At 39.2% G+C, this 19397-nt stretch overlaps 2 protein-coding genes across 3 annotated transcripts in view; one reads left to right on the top strand and one right to left on the bottom strand.

The window, feature by feature from the left end:
• Positions 1–18: 18 nt before the first annotated feature.
• On the bottom strand, positions 19–18608 carry cfap97d2 (CFAP97 domain containing 2). The gene is made up of 8 exons (XM_059343538.1): positions 18512–18608; positions 17022–17137; positions 2357–2504; positions 2093–2195; positions 1809–1889; positions 1486–1604; positions 1176–1356; positions 19–1038 (listed from the first exon to the last, which is right to left on the bottom strand). Exons 3-8 carry the CDS (start codon positions 2401–2403, stop codon positions 769–771), a joined length of 801 nt encoding a protein of 266 aa, XP_059199521.1. The 5' UTR covers positions 2404–2504; positions 17022–17137; positions 18512–18608; the 3' UTR covers positions 19–768.
• fgf14 (fibroblast growth factor 14) overlaps positions 15272–19397 on the top strand; it is a 119179-nt gene continuing 115053 nt past the window's right edge. The window contains exon 1 of one of the 2 annotated variants that reach the window (XM_059343539.1): positions 15272–16096. In XM_059343539.1, coding sequence (XP_059199522.1) covers positions 15889–16096 — 208 coding nt within the window. In that variant the 5' untranslated portion in view covers positions 15272–15888. Of the gene's footprint in view, positions 16097–17628; positions 17949–19397 lie in introns of those variants that run through there. The other variant, XM_059343541.1, reaches the window with a different exon arrangement.

Below are 19397 nucleotides of genomic sequence, written 5' to 3'. Positions count from 1 at the left end.
ACAATACACAAACATTAATTTGATTCCTTAATTTATCCACCATTTTATTACGTATGATTAAATAAACACATGTATTGTGTTTGTGAATGTTACAACAGAATCATGGTAATATTGAGTTCATGAATTTATCCCGCCTATAGAAAGTAGCCTACTACTACTAGACTAGTAGTCTATCCTTTTCCTGAAGTAAAAATGATAGGCAATACTAGTGTAGTAATACCGTGTTACAAGTAAAAGTCCTGCACTGAAAATTGTACTTGAGTTAAAGCATATTAGCACCAAAACATACTTTAGTACCAAAAGGAAAATTACCCATGAATTAGAATGTCCCATTTCACAATAATGTATAATATGTGTATGTCTTATAATTATTGTTGTATAATTGTGTACATTATTTTAATGTCAAAGTTGAGCTACTTTTAATACAATTTTAGCTTGATAAGAAGCTTGTGAACTCCCCCAGTAGAAAGAAAATAAATCTTATGCAATAATAACACATCATCATCATTTCTAAAGAAGAAAAAAAACATGGAAATGCTCAAGTAAAGTACAATTACCGCAAATTGTAACAAGTACAAGTAAAGTAATTGAGTAAATGTCCCTAGTTTTTTCCCAACTCCAATACTAATTATCATACACAGTATCTATGCTAGTTTTATCTATATATACAACTCCTATTCAAAACAGCTTTTAGTGGAAAAAGCAGGACCTGCAGTCTCCTGCTTGAGTGGTTTAGGTGTGTGAGGAGTGTTGGACATTTCAGATCCATCAGGGGGTGGTGTCAGAAGAACCAGGACTCTCAGATGTATCTGGTGAGAGGGATTTCTCAGCTGTATTTGGTTCAGGATATGTCTTTGTGTCCTGATCTGTCTCTGCTCCTGTGCCTTCTTTCTTGCAGGTTTCTCTCCTGTTATAATTCTTCTCAGTCTTTGCTTTGCAGTTGGCCTTGTTGCTTGCAGTCCTATGTGTGGCTGCGCCAACAATGATCTTTTGTTCTTTATCACAATCACTGTGCTCCTTGATGGGTTTGTCTTGTCCCTGGTATTGGCACATAAAATAAAATCTTTATAATGCTACACAATAAAAAAAAAATCACACGATACATGTCATCATGAGAGCAGAAACACTTTGCTTAATAAATGAATGTCACTTGATCTACAAAAGAAGATATTAACCTTTTTCTGATTTCCTTGTGGGTATCGTGCTATGCTGTCCATCACCTTGAGAGTTTTGAGCCAGTCCTCATGCCAGCTCCTCACATTATAGTGAGACCTGCACTGGCTCAGACGGAGCAGGATCATTTCATTCTCCTTGGTAACACGGAGCAACTCCAGCTGTCGCTTCTCCTTGCCAAGGCTGCAGTGAAGAGTAAACACAGGCTTAACACCTGGGTTTTTAGTTTCAAGAGCCACCCTATTTCTTGGCAATACACTTAACTTTAAAATATACTTTTACACTCGTAGTCTTGCCAAAAGCTTAACTAACCTCTTTCTGTCGTAATCATTCCTGTTGTCGACTCCTCCAGTGGTCCTCATGATGTTGGATATTTTGTCCATGAGCATATCGTTTTCCCTCTGAATCTTCATCTTCCATTCCTCTTCAAGCTGAATGCAAAAACATATCATAAAGAATAAGAACAAAGTTTTCAGGCTAAACTATACACTTTTCTATTTTAAATTAAGGTTCAAATATTCACTGAGCTATTCTATCTCATAGTTTGAGACTTCACTGGATGATTTTGGCACAGAAACATCTGCTGCCACCCTGTGGACATGATGCGAGTTGAAAACATGAGACATGATAGAAACCTTTAGGTTCTTCAGCTTGACAGTTAGGTGGCTATAGGTCTTTGGGGGAGTCGTGCTTATTGTTGGTTTAGCTGACTTCACCTTGCAGGAGAAAAAGGAAAAAAAACACACGTATAAAACACTTAATGGTATTAAAAACCAATCCACATTCTAATAGATTGGAAAAAAGATTGCTTGAGTTGTTTTTGTGACTAGAATAAAACATGTATGTCAAAACATGGGATAAAACAGTGATGGCAAGTTATAAAGTCACGTCACAAACAAAAATACATGTTGGTCCTTACCTTTCTCCTGTGTAAATCATATGAAGCTTGGTCCCATTTCTGCTGGAGATACTTATTTCCAGCAGGAAGGATAGGTTGATATGCCAGATGAGCCATTAAGGTCCTGCCAAGACAAAACATGAAACAAAAGTGCAATGCAACCACAAACACAAAAAGAAACACACATTTTAATGATGTACCATTTTTTTCCACTTATGTTGTGGTCCAGAATAATCACATTAAAGTATGATACCTAACCCAGTCCCGTGGGCCTCTCTGACTCACCTCACAGTCTGTGGCTGCCCGGGTGTCTCAATATCACAACTCCTCATCTGCACATAAGAGTGTGTTCATGCTCTGAAGCGTCCGGGTCGACTGGAGCTCAGAGACTGCAGTCTGTTTTCTGCCAGTCATACATGGTTGCCATGACAGCCTGCCAGTGAGAGCGGAGATGAATGGTTTCAAACGATGTGCTTGTTTAGCAAGTTCCACACAGAGAAACGCATACGGGCATAGAGATAGGCTAATTAGTGAGGAGACGGAGGAGAGAGTGACTGTAAAATGAGCTGCGGTGTGAAGACACTGTTTCACACGGCTTACAGATGAAAATGAACCGGGATGCAAACTGAATTTAAAAAATGTGTTTGTGCTATTTTAGACGGTTCATGCCTGCAAGGAAAATAAAAAGATGACACTAATTTCTGAACACTGATCAAACAAAATGTTAGACCCAAAGATCAGTGGATCTGTTGAACATGTTGATCGTGAAATACTTAAATTAAATGTAGAGACATTCGACTTATTGAACAAAAATGAGACAGGATTGAGTTAATGAGGTCAAGTGTTTGCTGTGTTACTGTATTTTCCTTCTTGCTGCAAGCAGACAATTACAGTCTTGGTAACAGTAACTTGGAAACTTAAACTAACAGACTCAGTGCAAACACAGTTTATACAGAAGACTTGCACAGAAAATCTGCTAGCATAAACTACACTGGAGGTCAATGCCTGATCATGACACAGACATGTAGGTTTATTTTAGGTTATAAAACTAAACTAAAATAAATACACAACAGAGCATTGTATACCATGCAGTGGTATCATGTTAAATTAAATTTTGATAAAAAGTATCCAATATATTTTTGGGACAATACAACACAATGTAATGTATTATCAAAGATTTATTGAATGAATCCCATTGAGGTGATATGACTTCATGAATGAACATCTATATTACAGCACTGCCCCCTATTGACGAGAGCCGGCTAAGATCACTTTTAGTGCAACTGAGATCACAACTGTTAATAATTCAAATCCCACGCCAGAATGAACAACCAACGCTCTCATGAAACTGTAATAGATTAAACTGTTATAGATCATTATGTCAGCCTTTTGCAAGCACCGTATTCAATTCAATGGTTAGTAAAACAAGATTCAGACTGGCAAAATGAACTCAATATTAATATCTAATACCTGAATATTCAATACCTATGCAGTCAACTATAACTACACAAATAATATTGCATGCCAATACTTTTATGTATATTACAGAGTAATATTGTTGTGTAAAACTGCAGGAGTTGATGCAAAGCTGCCACGGCAAAGGGCAATTCTTTATGTCTGACATCTCCTCACAGATGCCCTCACAAGCCAATTAATTGTCCCCCCCCAGCGCGGTCACATCTCAGTGCATAGGAAGAGCCCTCATGAATGAATTATAGGCCATAAAATCATTTCCAGTTCAATTTGTTACTTTGTTGTATAAGGAGAGACGTGTTGATGGGTCAGATGGCAGATACAAGGTCGATAAAATAGGGACTGGTAGGTGCTTCTCAAGCTCCCACATTTTTGCTTTGTTATTCCTTTTTTAAATCACATATAAAAAGGAAGAAAATTCCTAGTTAATGTTTGTAGTGGGGATCTAGTGGGGATACTGCATAACTATATTCACTTTTGTTAGATTGCTTCAGAGATATAGCTATTCCATAACCTTTGTTTACAGTGCAGATAAAACGACTGACTTTTCATGTTTATCTTTAAGTGGATGATAGAACTGAACAGAAAGAAATTGTTCATCCTTATAGTGAATCTCAAGGTGACCCAAATTAATTATACATATAAAACCAAGGACTGCATGAGTATTAGCTCTCTTTCAAGTCAATTTTAAGTTGAGGCAGCTTTGGCAGTTACAGTCAAAGGTCTGCAGCCACTCAGCACATCTGGACACTTCTGCAATATTCTGTCAAGTTGCATGGGTGATCTTTTAGGGAACACCATTTTCCTACCATAGACTCTCAACTATACTCCTCACCTAAAAAAACTTCTCTCAACTTGCATTTCTCTTGTAGACTGCAGACTTTATTTGATCCTGCGCCATCACAAGCATCCCCCACAGCATGATGCTGCCACCACCAACCTTTAGGGTGAGAAAAGAGTGCTACTTTCTGCTGGTGTGCAGTGTTTGGCTAACAACAAACACTAGATGTTAATATGACCACTGAGTCCAATCTTTGGTCTCAAAAGACCATGGAACCTTTCAAAATATCCAAAATTATTTTTTGCAAACTATTGTTTTTTCTATGTTTTTAATTATATTTCAGGCCAAAAGACTAAATATAGTATGATAATTACATAGCTGTATCTCAGAAACTACAATGAGCAGAATCAATGATTTAGTATCTTTTAACTCATAGCAGGGGCTACACGATGGTTAGCACTCTCGCCTCACAGCAAGAGGGTTGCCGGTTCGCCTCCCGCCTGCGGCTCTTCTGTGTGGAGTTTGCATGTTCTCCCCGTGTCAGTGTAGGTTCTCACTGGGTACTCCGGCTTCCTCACACAGTCCAAAAACATGCACTTAGGTTTAATTGGTGACTCTAAATTGCCCGCTTCTCGCCCAATGTCAGCTGGGATCGGCTCCAGCCCCCGCGACCCGAGTGCGGATAAGCAGTTAAGGATAATGCAACTTGACTATTAATGATATGCAATATGGAAGATATCTAATAAACAGTGTTCACAGTCTTACTTACTTTTAAAAAACCCTGACTTTGACTATGGATAAAGGTGTGATTTTATTTGTACTAATAGATTCTTGCCCAAAGTATGTCAGCACCAGATTTCAAAATTTTATACCAATCAGAATGAAATCATTTCCTTATCATACTAAATTATACTCTTTGGGAACAAGTGTGTTAAGAAGGGAGATAATGATGTACTTAAAACAATAAAGCTTGTTTTCATGTCCTTAATGACAAGGGATGCTACCAGTTACAGGGAAGTCTCACAGGTGCACTGGTGGATCTTCTATTGCACCATTGTGGGAATAAGACGGTCTCTTTGGGACAGGATAAGTACAGGAAGACCTGATACACATATCAACATAACAGGAACACTGAGTGTGAGTGTCTTTTTGTGCATAAATGTGTGCAATGTTTTTCAAATTAAGCTATTTTTAAAACTTAAATGTAGATGAACATATTAAATGAGAATGGAGATGTATTGTAATGCATACACTGTATAGTATAACAATCACAGACATAAGGGGTCATTTCAAGTCGTTTTTACACACCCTGTCTCTGTTGATTGAAACAAATACCATGAGTCCCCTTAGAGCTCACATTATAGAGTCAATGCCTGTGGCCTGAACCACAGTCAGATCAGCAGGAGAAGTTTGTGCATTTCCCCAAGGTCAGGATCAAGTTTTTTTTCAAAAATCTGTGTGATGGAAAGTGACTACGGTAACAGGTCCCATGAGAAGATCCTGTTTAGAGGTGGCTGCATCACACCAACTCTGAGCCTGCTCGATAGGGTTACTAAACTAAACAATGAGGGTTGCTGTTGGTAAGAAGGATATAATTCATGTATCTAATCAGGTCCTTTTAAAGGAATAGTGGCAATGTGTTTGCCACATACATAAAGGCAAAGCTAAAAAAATAAATAATCAGTTTACAGGTGCATCTCAATAAATTAGAATATTGTAGAAAAGTTTATTTATGTCAGTAATTAAATTCAAAAGTGGAAATAACACAGTATATAGATCCATTACAGACAAAATGAAACGTCATCAAGACTTAATTTATTTATTTTTTTCAAATTAAAATGATTATGGCCTACATTTAATGAAGACCTAAAATTCAGTGTCTCAAAAAAAAAAGTAATATTACAAAAGACCAATTTTAAAAAGTAGGTGATGGCCTCTGAAAAGTACGTCCATCTATATGCACTCAATACTTGGTTGGGGCTATTTGACTTGAACTACTGGAAATGGACTTTTCCATGATATTCTAAGGTATTGAGATGCACCTGTATATTTAGAATATTTTCAAAGCTTTACATGGCCCTCAGACAGCCCAATCTGATGGGGAAAACATTACCTACGCTCTCTTCAAAGCCACCAGACTCCTTTGAAAAAGCAGTACTTTTAGCTTGCAGAACACAGGAACTGCTGGTCTACTGCTGCCTCGATTAGTTAGCTTGTTAAGGTTATTGTATGACTAGAGTGATTAAGAGGGTTAGCTTGGATTCATAAAAGTCAAAGAATAATACAAACTAACTAACCAATCAAGGCAGCAGTAGACTGGCAACTCCTGGGATCTGCGAGCTAAAATTACTTTTTTTGTCAGAGGAGTCTGGTGGCTTTGAAGAGAGCATAAGTGGCTTCAGTTCCCCATCGGAAAAGGACTATCTGATAGTAAGAAAAAGCACTGAAAATATGATTAACATAGCATACACTTAAACAGATTGCCATCTATTACAGGTAATACACTGACTGCGGAATAGTACCTCATACAACCCCACTTCAAAAGAAAAATTGAAAGGAGAAATATGGCAGAATATGGTTTTGTTGGAACAATTAAGCATTCACTTTCTCCAAATATTTATACAGTTTCTTGGCCTGAATGCAACACTTTATTCATACCGTTCAGATCAACAGGCTTGCAAAGCGATGTGCTGTGAACGGGCCAGGAAGCTTTTGCCAACAGAAGCCCTCTCCTCTATCCTTAAAAGCTTTCTTCCCCGCACTCAGTGATCATCTATCAGATTGGTGTTGATGAAGCATTATAAACACTGTCTTGACCTTTTTAAAAATAGAAACAGACATTAGAGACATCTCCGGAAACACTGCTTACTTCTTTTGGAGTTGGCTGTGATCTGCCATAATCTACTATCATAGAGTATGCTGTATATAATGAATGGTATCAGAAAACGCACTGTAAATATTCCACATTTGACTATAATGTGGGTTACCAGCCCTTTATTTCTCTCACATGCTCCTTTCTAGGTGTAAACCCCCCCAACTTATACAGCCTGCCTGGTTAACAGTGACAAAATCTTAACTCAACAAAAACTGAAAACCCTTCACACTTGATTTATCGAAAGTAGTTTTAAAGTCAACACAATTTTCAGCTAATGGATGGTAGAATAGGTAACGACTCTAAGGCACTATACTCTCAGCCCCGGTGCACCATTAATGCTGCTGCGCTACAGAGGAATGGATGCTTTGACTCGGAAATAGGCTTTATCCCTCTAAAAGTGGCTCTTTTGATGACAGTTTGGCGCACATATGCTGCACTTCCTCCTGAATGCAGGAAGTTTGCCCCATTTTAATGCTCAAACCCATACAGGCCTATATCCCAGATAGATCTGTTCTATGAAAGGGTATAAATAATGAAAGATGCAGTCTTTACAAGTTAAAAAAGACCTACAGTGCTGTTACATAACAGTGGAATGAGTTATGGGGATAACAAATTAGGTGGAGTGAGGCCCGGGTCCTAGAACATGCAGGACTAATCGACTGCAGGAAGCTAACACAGATTTTTGCTCAGATTCGTGTTCTTAAATGTAACCTCGGTTTTGTTCACAACTATAAATGTTCTCCCGTTTCCCTTGGCAACTTCACCTATTCTGAACATCTCAGTGTCTTGGTTACTGGCAAGGTCCCTTGTCCTTGGATCTTAGTTTAAAACCTGTGAAAAACAAACAATTCCTTTCAATTACCATATATCTGACAAGATGATCCTGATAGTTTTATTGTTTGCTTGTTCTGTGAACATTTACTAATTCTTTCTCATTTTTTAATTGATACAAAACCTTTTAATTGTGTTCGGTGTAATTGGGAAATATATCTGAAGTCATATACTTTACCAGAATCTTTACCAAACCTATGAGCCACTTTAGAGCTAATTATTCTGTATCCACTTAGTAGAATGTGTCATATATTTTTTATCAAAGTAAGCCATCATGTTACAGCCTTTGGAATGTGTAAAAATTAACTTGCAATTTTCTTGAGTGAATGCTGTACAGTATATTTTTGTTTTGTGTTTTTCTGTGTAAATCTTTTACTGTTGCTTGTTTAAAGTGTGGACTAATTATAAAAAAGTCTACTGCTGATTTGTGTTGTGTTCAAGTGATATGGAGAGGATCTAAAGGTAATTTGTGACTATTTGATGAAGATGAATACACCTACTATGTGTGTAATAAAGAGACATCTTCTGGCAGTATAATACGTAACAAAATATATATTTAGAATATCAATATCCATATTATTGAACAGAAAATGTACATAAGGAATCAGTTGAAAACGTGACAGAGTTAAAAAAAGAGAAAAAAAACATACTAAGGCATTGCGTGATCAGCCAAATCTCTTTATATATTAAATCAAAGTCAGCCAGTTTGATTGTTTCCACATTTCCTGAACTCAACTGGTCGAGTGGTGCAAAAGACTGAACCCTCCAGTGTGGAGTAAAGTAGTCCATGAGAAAACATGCCTGACGCTCAAAATAACCAGATGGTGTTACATTTACTTTCCACCTACTTGTTGCATTTTATTCTGGTACGAGTAGTACAAGATAATCTTTAATCCTTGCTGTTACAGTGACTTCTACTATCTGAACATGGCATACAGGATAAAGATAGTGTATAGAGCAGAGCAGAATGGTTCACTACGTGGCAGATCAGTGGCTAAAGAGGGGGTGAAATAGCTGAAATATTGATTATCTTGTTGGCACTGCAGGACCCAATCAATTGCATGACCGCACATGGCTGTATGTTCATGAGCTTGACTATGTTACTATACTATGTTAGAGCAGCCATATAGAGTACTGCGATGCATTTCACTGCCATTAAAGAAAAAACAAAAAAAAATTAATTTACTTCGATATTAAACCTGTTAAAATCACACAAGGCTCAAACTATACTGAAAACTGACAGAAGAGAGTTTGGAGAGGCTAAAAATGGAAAATGTTTTCATGGTAAGGAAACAAATATGTTGATTATGCCAATCCTCACTGGACAGGAAACTCCCAGAGAGGTGATTATGAAAGGGCATGATTTGAGAGTGGGCTTTATTTACGGCCTTGCGCATGATTAAGACATGGGTATGTCTGTGTTTGTATTAGACGAGGGCGTGGGGGAGAAAGGCCAGAGGAAGGGCAGCAGAGCCCAACGATGCCTGGCATGAGAGTGACCACTGTAGCATTCATTACTCACATCCGCTCACTTGTTCACTGCCCTTCCTCTTGCTTTGGCTGACGACTCAACGAAGGCACTTCTTGCCTCGCCCTAAAGCAAAACTGAGAACATCCACCCTTCACATATATTTCAACCACAAGTCATAGTGACAGATGTCTCCAAATATAGACAGTACTGTAAGACTGCGTTGAAACCATGGATGATCTTAGAGCTCTAACCAAGCAGCAACTTCTGATTCTGAAGAAGTGAAGCTGATGCAGAAGTGCCTTGAACCTGCATTCTTTGTCATGGCCAGCAGGGGGCGACTCCACCGTTGGCAAATAGAAGTCACATTGTACAAAACCATCCCAACCAATCACAAAATTACCACATCTTACTTGATTTATTGCGTCAGTAAACATTTTCCTGATGAGTTTATGGACTCAATCGAGAGCTTCAAGTCTTATTCAACACAGCATGATGTTAATTTTGTTAACTATGAAACCATTTTGTGTAAAATAGACTATAAAACATGCTATACTCCAAGACGTAGCTATCTTATGATTAACAGGCTGCTACCATGGCACACTGTATGAACTTTCATCCTTTCATCCTTTCACAGTGTAATTTCAATTCAAGTAAATTGGAAGATTTTGGTTGCCATTAAACTAATATTTAGCTTCCTCCTCCCTGGCTCCACCCTTTCATCCAAATATGGTCACTTATGTTGCAAAAATGGCAATGATGTAGGCAAAAATAACTCAAGCCTCGCTTCAAAACCATAGTGTACAAACCAACAAGTGACGTCACGGTGACTACGTCCACTTCTTTTATAGAGGCTGTCAATCGTGGGAAAATTGACTTGTCAGAAAAACAGAAAATGCTACACCGGAGTCGAAAAAGAACACCAACAGATTCATTAAGCACTTGAAATCAATGCAAAGTGATTAGATCTCCAACTGCTCCTTATATCACAGAAAATTGAGCTTATTGATCATCTATGAAATTGGCTCTGAAGTTTGTTGGGAGGAGAGAATGAGGCCCAAAACTAATGCAGCATGAGGCATTCAGGGAGGAAAAGGGGAGACTTTTGATGGGCAATCTGTTAATGCTGATATGACAACCTAACTGAGTATTTATTCATTGCTCTGGGGACAGCAGCAGGTTAAGTTTAAATTATTGGAATGCCACAGTACTATATAAATCCATTAAATGCTGAACGTCATAATTTTCCTGTCACTGAATGTAGCTGTTAAGGGTTTTTTTTTTGCCATGCATACAGTTTTTATACTGTCCTACTTTGTAAAATTGTATATCACGACACTCAGATGGTGTCAGATGAAAGGCGAAATTATATTGTATAAAGATGCAGGCCTTGGATCATCATTATGTGGCAATAACACCATGCTTTATACTCTGTTGGATGGAATTAGCCTGTATAACTAATACTATATATATTACTGAATGTGGGTTGGCTTACTATACGGTTGAGGGTGCCTGAATCCTCACTGGGCCAGTGTCATTGCCCTTATCTCTCTGAAATAATGAATATTGTTGGTCACAATGGATTTTAAAGAGGAGTTGGTTATTATGTGTGTGGGATTTCTCAATTTGTTCTATTGGTCTTTTGCCCTATTAGTCACAATGTGGGTGCACTGGAGAGGTTTTAGAGCTGATGTCTAAACATCACATATGGCGTTGCGTTTTAGCCAAGTACCAGTGAGCAGTAGCTGACAGTGAATCAAAGCTGGATGGTAATAGGTGTTAAACATATCAGCTGGCCAGGAGGCACAAATTTCACTGATATCTGCAAATCTGTGCTGAACAGGAAGTTGCCTAATATAGTGTTGTCTAGCAGAAGAGCCAAATGAAGAACAGTGGATCCGGTCTCTCAACTTTGTCCCTGAACATCATCAACTTGTCAGGCGGTATTCACTGGGAATAAAGACAAGAATTTAGGTTTATTGACTGTAAATATGTGTGTGTGTGTGTGTGAGTGTGAGTGTGAGTGTGAGTGTGAGTGTGAGTGTGTGTGTGTGTGTGTGTGTGTGTGTGTGTGTTGAGTTGGAATGAAATCTTTGGTCATGACTTGGTTTCCAGCAGCTGTTCATTTGCTAGCGAACACTTGCTCCAAGCAGTGCCAAACAATGCTCATTCTCCTTCTCTGATTGGTGGAGGTCTTGGCTGTGGGCATGCTGGGTGAAGGGGAGCGGATGCTTTCAAACACTGCTATTGAACATGGATAAACATTTGATTCCAGTCTAGAAATCGCTTAAAGCATTGCCCGTGACCTGAGCAGGTGTTTCTAAATTTAAAAAAATGATTCTGAAACGTTTTACGTCAAAGACAGCATGGAATCACTCTGAACTGTCGAAATTGTTGATAATATGATAGAACTATTATTTACACAGAAGTATTGTGCCCTATTTGATGGCAATGCACAGTTTTTCATGCTCCCTTATTAACAACACTGCTTTAAATCAATAGAATTTAGTGTTAGTGAGCCTCAATACTGTCCAAAATTATAGTAAGTAAACTATCTGAAAATCTTGCAACCACTGTTTTTTCCATAACTAATAAATCACAGTCCCATCATCATTATCTAGGATGAAATGATGCTTTATCAGTCTGTGGTGAAAACTGCAGTACTTTTCAGGATTATTTATGTATGCTAAATCTTTGATTTAATTTGGAGGAAATACTGGAAAAAAAGGCAAACTGAATTCTTTCTCCTACTTACTTACTCCTTTCTTGTTAGAGTACTGGTGATGTTGTACTATTTACTATGCCACTCATATGCAGTATACCAAAAATACCAGGATGCCCTACTGCATCCAGCTGTACTTTGGAGTATGCACGCTGGCATGCTTCTCTGTCTAGTCTTACCCACAATCCTTTGCACAACATATAAAAGCTAGAGGGTTCAAGTTCAAGGCGAAAGGTCACGAGGAAGAAGTATGCCCCAATTGTATGCATATTGCATGCAACAGTACTGCAGAGCATACTAAGAATAAAAAGAATATGATTCGGAAGGCAGCATGAAAGTTACCAATTAACAGTGATAAATACTCATCTTAAGCCAAAACACAGAACTTATTTGAATGGAATCTGTTTTATATCACGCTTACTATTATATTTTCATGGGGCAGTTCATCCAATTTATAAACATATTATACGTGTGTGCAGATTGTTGCAAATAAGTCCAAAAATAGTTAAAATACCCTGTGTTATCAAATGCTTCTCTAAATATTAATATATTTTTACATTAGACAATATGATATGAATCGCTCTGTATATTTCCAAATGGTAACACTCCTATAGTTCATGTCATCTTCACACTCCCCCATGTGTGAGCCCATTTAAATGTGTACAGTAAAACTACAGAGACCATGAGTAAAACTGGAACCAGTCCATTTATCTCTGTGCATCTTAAAAGTTATTTTTCCCCATCAGGAGAAAAGAGGCTGTTAAAAACTCACAAGGGAGCCACTTCCTGCTGGCTGCAGCCGGGGCAATCAAAAAGAAGTATTCTAATGATCCCTGACAAAATTGTCAGACGATATCCTCCAGGGTGCGATGATACTTTACATTATAGTAGACAGATCGATAGGGAGGATGACATGAGAGGCCTCTGCAGAGGGAGAGAACTGGAGAGCCTGCAGTGCACTGCTCCGACTTGTGCTCATTCCCCGGTGAGTGCGTCTGACCTCGTAGGACACATGTGGATGGGAGTCGACAGCGCACACGTGTAAATTGTTTAAAGTGATTAAATAACTGCATTTACCACTTGTTTGAGGCAGGTGTAGTTACTATAGCTGTGTGTGTGTGTGTGTGCACCTGATAAACGTGTATGCTCAGTAAATTCCGTTAGCAGGTACCTGACATGTTCAAACTCTATCAGGCATTGAAAAATTGACTGCTTTTTAAAATAAATAAGCAATTCCTTACAGTCGGCCTTTAAAGAGTGACACAGCAAAAATGATAATGCCATGTAAAGAAAGTCAATCAGGAAACATTTTGTTTCAAAGTGGCCCACATCCCTGAGGAACCAGTTATCAACTGACAAGACCTGGGCGCCACAAAACTAGGTCATTAAAGTGGATTAATGCTGTAATTCAGAGATGAACACACAACACAACCCCACTAATGAACCCCTCCAGTCTCTCACCAAGCTTCCTGTGCTGTGGTTAATATTGTTTACACAAACCTCAGCTTTTGCTCACTCAACATTACAGCGGATAAAAGAAGCTTTTGATTAGAACTCTTCCATGCAGAGTTCGACTGGAACCTCTCATTGGCTGACTATAAATGGACATGATTATGAAAAATAAATTATCTCCAGAGGTTGGGTGTACATGAATATAATGTTACGATGTTTCCTTCTATAGATCATATTTTCCCTAAGCTCATATTTAGAGCAAATCACCATATAAACAAGAATTCAATACTCAACCCTGACTAATACATTCAAAGTTACAGGAAAGAAGAAAAAAACAGTTCAAAAATAGGTAATTTGTTATTGCTGGGGTCATAATGCTAGTCATTTGTATTCTCTGGACTGCAGTCTAACGAAGACGGCTTACTGGCAAACAGTATCCAACACCTGTGAGTGGGGTCAACACTATATTGAGCAACTAATGGGTCCACTTCCAAGCACTGGCAGACAAATTGACTTCTGCCATTTGTGCTGCGAGGGAGTCACGCTGACAGAAATACTAGATGTTAAGTATGAAAAACACATACAACAGAGGAACATCAAACAGGGAAAAACACAGCTGGTTCCAAATCAAATGTAAAATCTGTGTGTGTGTGTGTGTGTGTGTGTGTCTACAGGCAAAGTTCAGTCTTTCAACCAAAGACAAACAATTTCTCTCTCCACAACCCCTGCCTGGGGAAGGGCAGGTATAATCAGGGGAGAACAATGTCTTCTTCTGCCTTAGTCTGTGATGGAAAACCTTTAAATCCTTAGAGAAAAGAAGTCATACAGTGGAAACAGTCGTCATGAGCAACACTAGCTGGCCCCTTGTCCTCGGGGATGAGGGAACAAAACAGAGAAGATAAATGTAAACATATAATATTACATCTGAATGTCAAACATATGATAAATTATTTCACTTTTTTGAGAAGAATGAACTGTTTTAATGAGATTTTTAAACTTTCAATAGCACTCTTTTGTATTCTTGTGAATACACTTTTCCTTCAGCTTATGCTGGATTCAATTCATTCAGCATGCTGAAGTAATAGTGATCTGTTGCAGTGCCCTATAGGCTACTCTGCTCTCTGCAGCCCTGCTTCACTAATGCTAAGATGACTTGACACAAGCACAGGGAAGCATCCCCACCAACCTATCACAGGTGAGTCTCAACACCTGTGCATTTGCAGCTTTTGTGCAGAATGTCTCATCTGGATGCACAAAGCTGCAACAACTTAAAGAACTAAGGAGAGCAAAGAAATGACACGTCAAGTAAGAAATGGTATAAATATGAGGGCTGTAAATGTGGACTCTTTAAGGTGCAGTGCACACATGTCCCTATACATAAAAATCAACTTCACAGACACTGTCATTTCCAAGAATTTAAGCTGAAACGGCTCGGGACAATAGTCTCAGCCGGATCATAAAAATTTCCGAGAGCATCACTGAAATGACGGCGCAGAAACCACGTGTTTACGTAATGGAAAGCCAATCTTTCAATTTAACCCCTCCTCCCCGTCTATTTCTAACAGAGGTCCGACGCTGAAGGAAATTCATGCAAATGTTTGTATAGGCGCACCGTACTTTTGGAGATGCCAGTGGCGTGGTGCTGAAAAAGGCTTGAGGAGAATACCCTACAAAAGGGGAAGAAACGCACACTCCAGGAATCACGGACACACACCAAGAACCCAAGCCTGGCTTTTAACAGAAACGTTGCAGTGTGGGACTATAAGAAATGAAAACTGAGGCTGGTGTTGTCTGACCTCGCCAAAGCCGCTGCTTTATAGGAGAAACGAATTGGACTTGATCCGGCAATGTGGTGTTTTGTTGGGGCTATCATTGCAGCAGTCTGTGCATAGGATGCATCCTCCCTTGGCTTTTGATGCTGTGCAGATCCACCCTCCTCTCCTCAGAGTGATGAACTAATAGGCAATGATTTTCTCCTCGGAAATCCACCGTGTTTTACTGTTTTCACGTTAGTTGTGTTTGTTTACTGGCGGCCCGTCTCCTCCCGGTGCGACACATGCAATTTATAGAGTATATTTTCTATTATCGACTAGTTGAGGAGGCATCCTTTATACGCCAGAAGAAGAAAACACACCATTATTACGAAGTCTGACAGATACTGAATATTTTGCCACGTGAATGAAAACGCATAGGACTTGGATATACCTATTTTTCTATGGTACAATTGGTAGCCTTGTCCTGGAGAACTGATCCAATTGTGTTATTATGCAACCGCAAGGATCTCATCTATATCTGGGTGTTTAAGCCACTGGATTGCTCTTCGCCCAAATCAATGTGGTTTCTTTGGAACATTTTCAGCAAAGGAACGCATATGCTGCAGTGTCTTTGTGGCAAGAGTCTTAAGAAAAACAAGAATCCAAGTGGTAAGCTCATCATCATTATGCCTACTCCTCCGTTTCGCTGTGAACCGGCGTTGTGCGTGCGTGTGTTTATGTGTATGAGACAGTGTGTGCGTGTGTGGATCTGCGTTATTCGTTTGTTTGTTGTAATGGTGATAGATCTGCAATCATATTCATGCAGCGAGTGGATCATGCAGAGGCGCTGGGAGGGGGAACAACTTATTCTGTGCAGCTACTATCGGCGAGCACAGGTTTGGGGACGCGCAGCGCACAGACACACACAAAAGCCCCCCTGCATCACCACGGCACCATGATCTCCTAACTTTTTAAATAGCGCTCACACACTCGCTCACACACGCACACACAAGGGCTAGATGTTATTTCAGTGGATCAAATCCACGCACAGTTATTCTGCCCAACATGATTCCCCCTAACCAGATTATTCCATCCTCGGGTTTACTGCAGCAGCATTCCCCCCTCTGCAACACCACTTCTCGATTAAATGGGCTACTCGCTGTGTTTTCAGCGAGCCAGCCGGAGGAGACAGACTATTCTTTCATGTCTATCCTTCGGCTGTTGCAGGCCAGGTATACATCATGCGGGCATGGCGAAATGTGATTTTAAACGAGCACTTGAGTTGATTTTGTGTTGAAGAAACGGCTGAGGTGCGAATAGGGCATGTAAGAAAGGAACCGGGCTCCACTGCACTAATGCAAATCCTGCACTTGAGCAGTCGACATCGTTTCGATTCAGATTCTGGACTTTTTTTGTGCAATGTATAAGCTAAGCCCTGCATTCAGCAGCACACCAACAGGCAGTAGCCGATTAATATGTTTTAAACGTAAGACTGTAAAGCTTCAGTGAGCAGAGGATGTTTATTTCAACAGGCTGTTGTAGGTATGAAAGAAAAGCCCCAGGTGGACAGCATGTAGTGCGGGCTACTTGTTACCTCATGTTGTGGGTTTGAAGATGATGTGCTCAGCAGCAGTACAGTTCCTCGACACTGCAACTGCAGTATAGTAGATCATCATCATACTGTAGCGGGACTATTTTGCCTTGCTGACACTGCAGGAGCAACGACAAAAACAGTGTTACTACAATCAACCACAGACTCTATTTTTAATAACCATTATGTTTCCCCAGGTATAACTTTATGAGTACCAAGCCACCAGTTTGTGCCTTTCACACAGCAATAATCAATCTAATATTTAACATTGATGAACTACATAGGAGTCACAGAGCTAACGTTCAGTAACGTTCCTCATAGAGGATACAAGGTAAACTTTGGAAAGACCTCGCAGGTCGTTTTGAAATCACTTTCCAACCATTTGTAGACATTTATAGATTCTTCCAAGACTCTCCTAAAAATCAGCGACAAAAATATCTAGAGGGATACACAATAAAAACGATTTATACTGGTTTCTCAAGTTACAAATTTAACCGTTAAGTTAGTTGGCATATCGTAGCCTTGAAGAAGCACAAATTAAATGTATTAATATACAAAAGCTTTATTTATATATAAAGTGTATAATATAAAGTTCGTTTATATTTTAATTTTATATTTTAGAATTTCATTTAACGCTTAATCGATTTCACGCATATTTGTTCGTAGAAAGGAGATGTGTCATTACCGGACGCCATGTTTGTTTGGCGAAATTGTGTAACTTAGAAAACTAAATGTAATGAGAAAAAAATCCATACATATTGGAGATTTCTGACAAACTGCACACCTCAGGAGTTAACTAACTCCAGAGGGGGGCAGTAGTGCAAAATTAGGCAAGCTAAAACCCCAAAAGAAGAAGAACGAAATGTTTGTTTTTATGTTCTAAATGTTTGGAGGACTCTAAAGAATATGGAAATATCCCCATAAACAGTGGTGAGTGTTGTCACATAACCTTTAAGTTTCTTTTCAAACTTGGATGTATTTGTCTTGGCAAAGGTTCGAAATATACAAACTGCTGATTACATGAAAGTCACAATCTGGAGCTAAGCCACAGTAGACTCTGGGGGTGATAACTGACTGATTGCTGCTCAGTGGAAAAGCCGCAGCAGGACACTAACTTCCCTAACTGGTGCTCAACACTATGCAGCCAATCGATCAAAGCTGGGACTCAACTGTCAGGTGTCTGAGATTTGAAGCCATGTGCCTTTCAAAGTGAGAGTAGCCCACATTTTACCTTGTGGGGGCTCGCTATTGAATTATCATAAACTGATGGTGTGGGCACAGTCGTCAAGGTTTCTGCTGAAGCAGCAGGTAGAGCCAGGAGTTTACTGGGAAATGAAGTAGGCCAGGATGCAGACTGTGTCAGTGGGGTGCAGTACTGCTTCTTATGACTAAAAACTGCTAACTCACTGAATGCACACTGTCAAACACATCACACAACAGATTTGTTTCAGCTACAGAGGTGCCTCATACAACCTTACAGGATTTTCTGGTACCTTTTGTCATAGTAGGACAGAGAATCCTCTGTGTGGCCGTCTTTCAGAAAAAGCAGGTGTTTCCAGTGTCATGCTCACTAGGCCCGAGCTGCAAAGGCCTAGATATAGTGCTCCAGCTCTTTGGCTGTATTTATAGTAACACAACATAACTGAGAACACAGAAAGACTAAGCCAACTGGGCTGTATCAATAAGACTGCCAGTCTTTGTCAACACCGAGACATGTGTCTTATAAGTCACATTGTTATCTGTATCTCTTCCCACACACAAAAACTAAAAGAAAACATAGGCCTATTCACTCTGCATCATCAGTGCATGTGAAGAGGTTAAACGTAGTGTTGATTCTTTAAGCACCTTCTGCTCCAGCAGATGGCACTTGGTTTTTGACTATTATAGGTTAATATTTATTTATCTGTCAGGGGCAAAGTGGGGATATAATCTTTTTGTTATTTTGTATCTATGTACATCTTGCTTGTATGGGATATATGCGTGTGGATAATTTGTCTATTAGGTGACTGTCTTTGTGTGCTTCTATACATGAAAACTTTTATTATAAACAAAATTAGGGACATCACTCTCAAGTGATGCATCATGGCTTAATGATTAGATGGTTTAATATAAATATAGTTCTTACAGTTTGTGAGCCTCTGATGCTTTCCCATCGAGGTATAGAATGTAATGCTTTTTTATATTTCTGTTGAGAGTTGTGTGTTCATTCATTTGCTTTGTTATTATCTTTAAGGTCTGTCTCCATTTCCATCACATTTCATAATTAATTTGCCACTCTATCTCTCTCAACCTACAGTAATTTGGAGAGTAAATGAATATTTATTCTGTTGTTTTAAACTGAGTGGTAATGCATTCGTCTCAGCTGCTGTGATGCTCAAA

This window comes from Centropristis striata, chromosome 10, assembly GCF_030273125.1.
Source record: "Centropristis striata isolate RG_2023a ecotype Rhode Island chromosome 10, C.striata_1.0, whole genome shotgun sequence".
NCBI lineage: Eukaryota > Metazoa > Chordata > Actinopteri > Perciformes > Serranidae > Centropristis > Centropristis striata.
This window is presented reverse-complemented; position numbering and strand designations above follow the sequence as displayed.

Excerpts from the sequence above, each read along its gene's own strand:
- cfap97d2 (XM_059343538.1), bottom strand. The coding sequence starts at position 2,403 with ATGAGGAGTTGTGATATTGAGACACCCGGGCAGCCACAGACTGTGAG. Across the intron at positions 1,605-1,808 it reads TCAAGCTGAAGAACCTAAAG|CTTGAAGAGGAATGGAAGAT; the intron begins GTTTCTATCATG and ends TTTTGCATTCAG. Across the intron at positions 1,039-1,175 it reads CACAAGGAAATCAGAAAAAG|GGACAAGACAAACCCATCAA; the intron begins GTTAATATCTTC and ends TGCCAATACCAG.